Consider the following 10,584-nt stretch of genomic DNA (forward strand, 5'->3'; position numbering starts at 1 on the left):
AGGCAGCCTTCAGGTTTAGACCTCCTTCCAGATCCGGTACCCCTCCTTCGGACCTTCCTCTTGTTCTCAACTACCTGACTGATGATCTGTTTGTTCCCTTTGATAATTTGGACTCTACCCTTCTGGCTTACAAGACTTTATTTTTGGTGGCTATTACTTCCACAAGAAGAATTTCGAAGATTAAAGCCTTTTCTACCATGACTATAGATCTATCAGGTCTGAGACCAAAACCTGAGTTTCTTCTTAAGGTGGTCTCTCAGTTTCATCTCTCTCCAGAAGTCGTCCTTCCATCATTCTATCCCAATCCAACTTCTAGTGAAGAAGTTAAGTGGCAACATTTGGATGTTAAGAACTGTCTGTCTCAATACCTTCTTCGGTCTAAGTCATACAGAAAGACTGACCAACTCTTTGTTCTACCTTCAGGAGCTAGGAGAGGTAAGGCAGCTTCTTTATCTACGTTGAAACGTTGGATATCGCTAAAAATCAGGAAAGCGTATGTCTCTAAAGGTCTGTCTCCTCCAATAAAGATAAGAACACAATCTACCAGAGCATTGTCGACTTCATGGGCAGAGGTTCCAAATGTTGATATTTGCAGAGGAGCCACTTGGTCTTCCCTGATGACATTCATAAAACACTACAAACTGGACGTGACCTCTTCCTCCACCTGTCTGCGGTTGATCTATCTACGGTTTCTTTATCCCACTGATATTAAATGACTTTGCAGCATGAGTGTCTGTATAGTGTTTTTTTTCTCAGTTTCTTTATTCCCACCCTATATTTCTGTGAGCTTGGGTATTACCCATAGGTGATGCTGCCATGATTAGCCAGGAATAGTTAAAATTTATGACAAGCTTACGGTTCCCGCCCATTCTTTTATTTTTTCAGCTTTATAATTGGACTGTGGTGTAAGGGGAGGAGGGACTCTTTATACTTATCAGTCTAATTAATCTTATTAATTCCTGTCCGATAATTTAGCCTCACTCTATTATTCTAACCCTAGAAATAGTGAGGTGTTTTTATTTTGTAGTATTATTTTAGGCATAGTGCCAAATACAGGGATCTGGTTAGATCAGTCAAGCTTATTTTTTTGAAGGTTACATTGGTTCTTGTTTTTTGGGGGTGTTTTTTTTTTTTTTTTTTTTTTACTCTTTTTGCTAATTTATGTTTAGTAAGGATTCATAGTTTTCATCAAGTATATAGGTGACTAATAAGAGTACCCCCTATCTCTTGACCCATATTCTAAACAGCTATATAAACTGTTATCTAGTATTAGTACATATCAATTATTGATATTCCAGTATTATTAGTGCAGCCAGCATTCTTCATTGCTGAGCTAAGATTAGTAATTTGTTCTATGCTAATAAAGTTGGATTAGTACAAATAATAATTTTTTGGGGGATTAATCATGCTTTAAAATGTAAAAAAAAAAAAAAGAATAAATCAGTGATGAGGTTGTTTAGAACATTGAAATGGCAATGTACACCTGTATGAAGATACGATGTATCAATATACAGATCGCGGAAATACATTTTGGCATGTACAGATAGGAAATTCTGAAGCATTTATCTGACCATTTACTTCCTTTTTTTTTATATATATAATCTCGTATCAGAGAATGCAGTAAATAGATTTGAATAAAATGTTATTCTGACCATTGAAATAAGGAATGCGTGTTGCTTTTTTTTCCCTCTCTTTACATACCAAAGTGACATCTTTAGCCAGCATGCACTTTCAAATCCAGGTATACTACGGGCGTAGTTTTACCAAACACCACCCCTTCTTCTCCATCCTAGGGTCCTACAAAAATCCCATAGGGTTTTCATACTCTGATAAGGAGGATTTATCTCAATCACCACTTTTTGACAACTATTCTAGGCGTGTATTACTCCTGCCTTGCTCACAGAAGCGGTACCCCTGCTCTAGAGTACTGCAAATGCCCTCAGATACTTACTTACCTCTCAATCTCTCAGCTAGCCTCATCTCCTCAGACCAATCCATCCCTGCCATTTCTTCCTGTCTATTGAAGTTAGTTTCTATGTTAGTGAACGTGTTCAGTGGAAGCAAGAGATGTCCAAGTTATATATCTCTTTATATAGCCCTCCTGCGATCACAATATCACAGGAGGTCCCAGGTTGCCCAGCAGCTTCTCGCTTTCTTCATAATGTTCCATTGTAAGGAGGTTCCATTGTGACATCACGGGCTTGTGTGTGTCCATATATGGGCAGTTACGTCACTGGAGCTTCCCCGGGCGGGTATAAAAGGAGCCGGAGTCCCGAGACATAGCAATCCAGAGAGCGGAGAGAACCGATAACCCCTTGCCTGCACCCCGGGGTACAGAGCATCACCTTACCCCATACCCACACACCCCAGGTACCTGTACCCACCTGGCCAGTCACTATCCGAGCACACCTTGGGTAACCCCACATTAGCAGTCCGAGCTGGCCGTCCATGCATTGTATTATTAATTCTGCCCATTCTTTATTATTATTCCCCTCTTCTCACCTGGCCAGCGGTAGATGCAGCTGTCCCTCCATTCGTTCCCTCTCCATTCTCTCTCTGGACATGTTATGCCCGGGGCAGATGTGAGAGCAGTGCCCATACAGGGGTAGGTAGGTCTGACCCCCGCCATGGGACACAGCTAGTCATTCCTCCCTCCGGGCAGCACTCTCAGCATCCCCGGGGCAGGCTCGGGAACCAAGATCATAGCCTGCCCACCTACCTGCTGTCCAGCCCCATCCGTGGAAGGTGTAGGAGGGTGGCTGGACCCCCCACTTTGCTCCTATTCCCCCCTGGACTGTGCTATGACCGGAAAGCTGTTGGATAAACTCCCAGTAAACATGACCTCGCTTCTTCCAGACCCCCTCTACCCCGAGGAGGGGCAGGACCTACCTGGACCCTTGTCCATTTATTCCACCGGGGGCAACGATCAGCACTTCTCCGCTATGTCTACAGGTGGGTGAGAAAAATCCTCCAGTGGAGAATGAGTGACAGATGGTGGGCTAGCTGGTGGGGCATGCGGTGTGTGATGTAGCTGTGGAGCACGGTGCTCTGTTTGGGATCATGCTTTGGCCAGTGAGGATGAGTTGGGGTCCTTTCCGGAAGGTGGGTGGGGGCGCTAGGTGTGAGCTATTTTGTAAAGGTGTGGAGGAGGAATGGATCTCTAGGGATGGGGAGACATGACTACATTCTCTACATAGCTCTGCATAGTATACTGCTCTGCCATGTGCTGCTTTGCTATTCATCGTCATTTGGTCCATAGCTTGGCACCAGTTAGCTCTTTATTATATTCTATATCATATCGTCTTATGTATATGGTTATTAACAGGGCATTAGTCAGTCTGTCTATCCATCATGGGGAGGCTGAGTGTGTTTTAATGTGTATTGTTAGTCCAACATACTGCAACTCTCTGTTACATTTCTATACATATACTACACTATAGTGTTCTACGTGTTTCATTTCTGTCGGTGGATATATTTTCCCTCAGTGTTCGCTGGACTGTTATTATACTGCTCTGCATGTTCTATTTCTTCGTATGTTTATTTCACTGTGATACTATATGCATTATTTCACTGCTATACTGCCATGCATTGTGCTACAGTACCTGCTCTCCCTGTTTTATTTGGGTAGTTATGTTGCTCTGCATGTTCTGTTGCTCACTGTGTATTTAAATGCGCTGCATCACTATAATGAGGTGTTCATTTTACTGGATGATAATAAAATGCTCTGCATAACTATATTCATTTGCATTTTTTAAATTTCAGTGGGTATTTGTTCTAATGCTTTACATCGTGCAATATTCTGCATTCGTCCAGTTGTTTATTACTTCTCTCTAGATGGTATTGTGGTGCTGGTGCATATGACCTGGCTGTATTGCTATAATAATGTACTAGATGGGGTATGCCTGGATTGTATTGCATTGTTGTGTTTGTTATATTGCTGTGCTGGTGGTTGTAGTATGGCCCTGTATGTCACAGTGTTGTCTGATGGAGTTGCCTGACTTTGTATACTTCCATAGCTAGGCCAGTGGTGGTGCACAGTATTTTTGCATGGCTCTGTAAGTTATAAGGCTTTATTGTATGGTTTGTATATTGCCCAGGCATTATATAGCTGGCTCTCTTTTTGCATGGCTCTGCATATTATATTGCTGCACTGGTAGAGTTTCCCATCTTGCATTGTGTGGCTGTGTGTTATATTGCTGTCCAGGTGAACATTACTCTGCGGACAGGTTAGCTAATTGTTGCATATCTAGGTGCTGTGATGTCACTGCACGTCATACCGTTGCTGAGCGAGTTAGAATCATCTGGTTGTGTTTGTGATTCTGTGGAGATAAAGAGGATAAGTTACATGAGTAATATAGAACGTATGGGTCTCTAGAGTTCTATTCACACTCCAGCAATGAGTTGCACCGTTATTGTGCTTTGCTTCTCACATCCCAGCGTGTGCCTTAGTACACTGGCTGTGTATCCCTCTATGGAAGTAAGCTGTGTGACAATGACACTGAACCTGGGTGCCTGTTGCTCTGCTATTAATGTTTAATTTTAGGGTAACTCATCACAAGGCACCTCGTTGCAGTTAAAGCTGCTTAGTTCCCTTCTTCAGACATTTACAGCGTCACAATGTGGGGGAAGAAAGTCTTTAAATATTGTTGCGGGGGTGGGGGAGCTCCCAGCCCTTTGTGTGGGGGAGGCAGGCGACTGAGCTGGGAGGTGACAAGTGGGGGCAGCTGGTGACAGCTCATAGGATAGGTAGGATGAGTAGGTGTATTGTGGAGGGGGGAATTCCAAAGTTAACCTCTTCACAGAAAGTGACCTGTTACACATTGCGTAGCACCCAAAATACTGGTTATTATAATGAATAATCCTGACAGTGACCCGTGTTATTATGGATTTTGTATAGCAATTCTATATTCCAGTCTGTGTCAGTTAGTGATGATGTCAACAGTAAGATGCTTTCTGCCTTATTAACTTTCGTTTCGAAGAGAAATGAATGGTCCTATTGGACAACCTATATCAGCTGGGCATTGTTGCTATGTAATTGTTATTTGAATTTTCAAATCAAAGTATCACATACATACACAAAATATAGTATAGGACCAATAAGTTTGTTAAAAATTCTAAAAATACAATTTCTTTATATGTTGGACCTTAGAATTTCAACAAACTTGGTGTGATAGGAAAGAGGAGAGAGCAATATAAAAAGATGCCAGGGGAAGAATCAGTAGATTATCCACCTGTGAAGCCCTTGGCATATTACATTGTGTAGTGAATTAATTTCCTGAATCTGGTACATAGCCCTGAGAGGTGCATCACTCACTGCATGTCTTTACTCTGATACTGAGCCATGCCTGTGTCAGGTCAGATAGTAAGTAGAAGGTTATTAATGTCCAGCAAAATACCTGAGTTGCTTGCATCCTTGCCACTTACCAAGGTAAAAATATTCCCAAAGTGTTATTATTTGTTCTTTTTCTTTTGTGCTGTGCAATATACTGCATGCATCACTGGATCAGGTACTAAAACTGATTCCTAACCTTTTTTCCACAGAACCAAATTTATTTACATGATATTAAGCTGATGACCCATCAATTTTACAATTATCCCAGTGACCTTTTTGTCAGTTCTAACAATATAGTGTAAAACAAACTCCTTTATTACACTCTTCACGCTGTCAGACTGTTCTCCACTGAATTAAGGAAGGCTACGGTAAACAATTTGTTTTGGGCAGTTGTCTGATGAATATGATGTGCCCTGCCACTGATTTGGGGGCAAACTATAAAATACATTATAGAGTGCACACTGCGCTGCCCCACTTAATCAAATAGAAACTGCATTGCTTCAGTGTCTCCGATAAAAAGCAATAAGGTACATTTTATTTAGCAGTCAGGTAATGTGAATGGTATAACAGATGGGACTCTTGTACAAATGCAAGGCATGCACTGATCAGATCAGAAATCAGTTTTTGGTACTTTGTATTGCATTGTAAAACACACTGCATGCACTAACTGGATCATAAATTGGGTCCTGGGCACATTTAATTGCACCCAAACTAATCTGCATGCATTCACTGGATCGGAAATTGGACCATGGTTGCATTTTTATTTAAACTCAAAATAAACTGCTTATATTAATTTAATCGGGTATAAGGCCTGAATTACTGCTTAATTTCTCTTTACCATACTGGCATGCAACATTTTTGTGTTTCTTTTAATTCAAAATATCAACACACACTCATAGGGTTGTGTACTGAAGTAAGAATTGTCAGGAATTCAAAGTGAGTTCAAGGCAAATGTCACATTTAAGACTAAAATAGCTGAAATGGAAATATTCTCTGTTTGGCTACTGTGGCATTAAATTAGAAATGCACTTCAATTTCACTTTGAATCCAAGATAAATTCTCATGTTAGTGAATAACTTTGTCATTAGACACACATATTTAAGCATCTGTGGACATCAACTGACCAATATTATTAATTCACCATATACGATGTTCAAAGCTTCCTTTTTTATGTGCAGTATGCACACATATGCCTGTTTGGAAGCTAGAAATGGCACTAATTGTTGAGGCTATTTCTTGGCAGCATGGGCGTTTTTTCAATATCGAGACTCCCCCAAAAGTGTGTCCTGCAGGGTTGTAGCAGAAGTAACACAACTCTGTGGTACCTTGTTCTTCGTCTAACACAAAGGTTTCTGCTGGCACTATCTCTAGAACATCCTGTATTAGCTGCAGTTTTTTTTTCTGACTCTTGGTGCTATGGAGATACATTAAAGTGCATGAATAATATTGCAGTAACCCTCTGCTTGCTGGTTCGAGCTGCACAAAGGATCTTACAAGTTTCTCTTCAACACCATGAGGTTCCGTAAAAAGATGACAGCTAAAAAATGGCTACCGATAGCTGTGCAGAATGTTAATAAACAAGTTGAGTTACTTAACTTAAAAGGTATATCAGTAAGCAGTTACTCACGATTTGATACTAATTATACATATTTTGTACACTGTCAATGAGAAAGGAGCTCTGTATGATTCAGTTTAAATATTTAATGAGAATGTCCACCCTGTATCGCATGATGGGTATATCCAATATCTTATTTTGCCTTATATACTTATGTTCAACTCCTGCTACCTTTCAGCCCCTCACTGCTTCTTTAGTGCTCTCTTAATGCAAAACCCTATGGCGTCTGACATGTTGAAATCTTTCAAGAAATAATAATTGGTGTCGTAAAATATGGCCAGTGTATTATTTTCCATGCCTCATTGTTTCTTTCTGTCCCCTTCAGATAATGTTATGGATTTAGGCTTGCCTAACGAGAAAAATTCACAGGACATTTCCTATACAGGCACCTTTCAGCCAGGCAACAAGACAGTAACCTATCTGGGCAAATTCTCCTTTGACTCACCTTCTAACTGGTGCCAGGAGAACATCATCAGCCTAATGAGCGCTGGCATCCTTGGTGTGCCAACATCTCAAGCACCCAGTGGAGGAGGGGGAAATGGTAGTGGTGGAGGTGGTGGTATCATGGGACAGTCTCAGAGTGAAGTAGAATCTATGTTTCATGGCTTACCACCCTATGCCAGTTGTGGAGACCTGTACCATGATCAGGTTGGCTTCCAAGGAGGAGGTATGGCCCCCTACACTTCCCAAGACTACCAATCTGCCAAGCAGGGTCTGGACTCTAGTGTCTTTCCAATGATACCAGACTACAATCTTTTCCATCATAATACAGAGATGCCCACCGTGGACCAGAAGCCTTTTCAAAATATGGAGGCCATGCGGGTTAATCCACCACCTATAACCCCATTGGAGACCATCAAAGCATTTAAAGAGAAGCAGGTCTTACCAAGCTTTGGAGGAATGAGCCACCAGGCTCCCCTCCCACTCAAACCAATAAGGCCTAGAAAATACCCGAACCGCCCTAGCAAGACCCCTCTACATGAGCGACCCCATGCATGCCCTGCTGAGGGCTGTGACCGACGTTTCTCACGTTCCGATGAGCTGACACGACATCTGCGCATCCACACAGGGCACAAACCCTTCCAATGCCGTATTTGTATGAGGAGCTTCAGCCGTTCTGACCACCTTACTACCCATATCCGCACCCACACAGGAGAGAAGCCCTTTGCCTGTGACTTCTGTGGACGTAAGTTTGCACGAAGTGACGAAAGGAAGCGGCATGCCAAGATTCACCTTAAACAGAAGGACAAGAAGGGAGGGGATAAAGCAGCTTGCTCTCCTTCAGTGGCTGGGACTCCTGCAGTTACCTCTTGCGCATGAAGACCCTAGTTTTTTTTTTTTTTAAAGAAATGGAGGACTCTGTGAAATGCTGCTCTGCATGTCATCACTGTTTGCACCTATTTCCTGCCAGATATTTCCAGATTTTGTGGCTTTTCTGGTAGTTCTGTAATGCATTACTTTCATAATTTCTTCCCTAAGAGTAATCTGCAGAGCATCTCTGGGTTCATCAACTAGTAAATGTAAACTAGTAATTGATCCATATGCTTGTTAACTGTACTTACTGAGCATTACTAAAATGTGCACATATCAAGACGTTGTACCAACTGGCCACTGCTTCACCCTCCATGTCTTTTTCCAACCTGAGAAGAATGTCACCACCTTGTTCTCCTGAAGCTTCACTTGCTGAAGCTATCATATCTTGAGCAACTCTGGTTTCCTACCTCCGCAGCATACCGTTTAGCCTGCAGAGCCTCACTCCATGTGTCTGCCTACTCTAAACATTTAGCAGAGACCTGGAGTGTCAAGAGTTTAACAATGTAATGATAACTGAATATGGAAAGTCCTGGGGTCCATATATTGCTGCTTGGTTAACATAATCTGCTGCTGTTTCCAAACATTACAACCCAGTGTGCCTGCTGACCCTTTCTTCTCTTCCAAAATATCTTCCTACCTTTTCTTTCTTCTTTAATCTCACCTAGATTCATTCTGATATTTACCTCTATGTTCAAACCAGCGGTTCTATCTATCATTCTGTCAAAATGGCTTCTTCTATCATTGTGAATTCACGTCGTCCGTTATTATCGTTTCTCCTCAAAAAGTCCCCATTATTTTGGCACAATCACTTGCACCATAGCTCTGCTTCAATCTCTCGTTATTATGTCTTCATTGTTCATTCTATCACTAGTTTCCACCATTCTGCCCATAATGTTCTGTCTATAATTTATACATTCTTGCTCTCTTTTGCTACCTTCATTTCTCACTTTTTCCTTCTCTCATATGTTTTTTTTTCTTTCTCCTCATCAATCCCTTACTGTTGCCTCTACATTTCCCCCTCCTTCTTCTCTCTCTCTCTGGTTCATGCACCCCCCTGCTTTTCTTTTCAACGTCTGTCACACAATTTTATTAGAGAAAAAAAAACAGCTACAGCTTGAAACAAACTGCGCATTTGTTATATATATATATATATATATATATATATATATATATATATATATATATATAGCGCATTCACAGCTATTGATCTCTGTAGATGTATGTATATATTACTCGATATAATATACTCATACAGTCATATGAAGATACATTTATATACATATACAAACATAGATGTAGCAATATCAGAAGATCATGTCTGACTATAAGTGTGTTAGTATTGAGGCCTAGAGTTATGTTGCATGGATCTGCAAAAGGAAAATCTTAAAGTAAAGGGGCTGATATGGATAGAATTCGGGAGCTATGTATTGTCATGGAAAACCAGTGGCTAATAACTACCAGGGAGTCTATACACCATAATAATTAAACTGGCTTATTAATTAATACAGTGTTTGGCAATAGTCCATCATTAATATAAAAGGTGGGCAGTGATATGTCACCGTCTAAACAATCTCCTGAGTTTTAGCCATAGTCAGAGAGCAACTAGTGCTTTGTGTGAGATTGTGTCTCAAAATACTTAACTCTCCAATGGCAAGAGGCGTGCAGTGTAAATTTCCCCACCTCCTGGCTAGAACGATTTGTTGTATTGAGGCTGCTGTTTGTGCCACCATATTTGAGTACGGATTCCTGGGTGCTTCCCTCTGGCCATGAATACAGTGCCACTTTTCCTGTTACAAGGCTATGTAAAAGTTAGGTAAATTGTTATCATCCCATTTCTGTTCTTCCTTTCACTCTTCTTTCCATCTTAATTAATTGTCAATATCTGCACCTGTATCCCCAGTTTTCATCCTTTCCTACTCACATACAAAGGGCTTGGTTTCTCCAATAGGAAATGTAACTTAATTTTTTTTTTTTATTATATTCATTAATTGAACCAGGAAGATTACATTTAGTATTGAGCTTATTCAATTTATAGATGTACGCAGTGCTTTGAATCCAAGCATTTTATTAATAAATAAATAATATTAATAAACTGGTACATCAAGTGGACCAATACATTCCTCTACTCGGTGACATATTGGCATTGCCAGTGTTATTTGTTTAAGAATTATCTGGTATTAAAAGTGAATTTAGATTATTTTGAAAACTTCTCTGAATCAGTTATATTTTAGACATTTAATGATATGTTCAGTTAGGCTATTTGGGCCTTAAATTACAAATTCAGGTTGAATACCCAATAATGAACACTTTAATGAATAGCTCT

At 40.7% G+C, this 10,584-nt stretch overlaps 1 protein-coding gene across 1 annotated transcript; it reads left to right on the forward strand.

Moving 5' to 3' along the window:
- Positions 1 to 2,304: 2,304 nt before the first annotated feature.
- Positions 2,305 to 9,376, forward strand: EGR3 (early growth response 3). Its single transcript, XM_063445507.1, has 2 exons — positions 2,305 to 2,952; positions 7,273 to 9,376. Exons 1-2 carry the CDS (start codon positions 2,802 to 2,804, stop codon positions 8,265 to 8,267), a joined length of 1,146 nt encoding a protein of 381 aa, XP_063301577.1. The 5' UTR covers positions 2,305 to 2,801; the 3' UTR covers positions 8,268 to 9,376.
- Positions 9,377 to 10,584: the final 1,208 nt, after the last annotated feature.

Source organism: Pelobates fuscus, chromosome 3, assembly GCF_036172605.1.
Source record: "Pelobates fuscus isolate aPelFus1 chromosome 3, aPelFus1.pri, whole genome shotgun sequence".
NCBI lineage: Eukaryota > Metazoa > Chordata > Amphibia > Anura > Pelobatidae > Pelobates > Pelobates fuscus.

Excerpts from the sequence above, each read along its gene's own strand:
- EGR3 (XM_063445507.1), top strand. The coding sequence starts at position 2,802 with ATGACCGGAAAGCTGTTGGATAAACTCCCAGTAAACATGACCTCGCTT. Across the intron at positions 2,953-7,272 it reads CTTCTCCGCTATGTCTACAG|ATAATGTTATGGATTTAGGC; the intron begins GTGGGTGAGAAA and ends TGTCCCCTTCAG.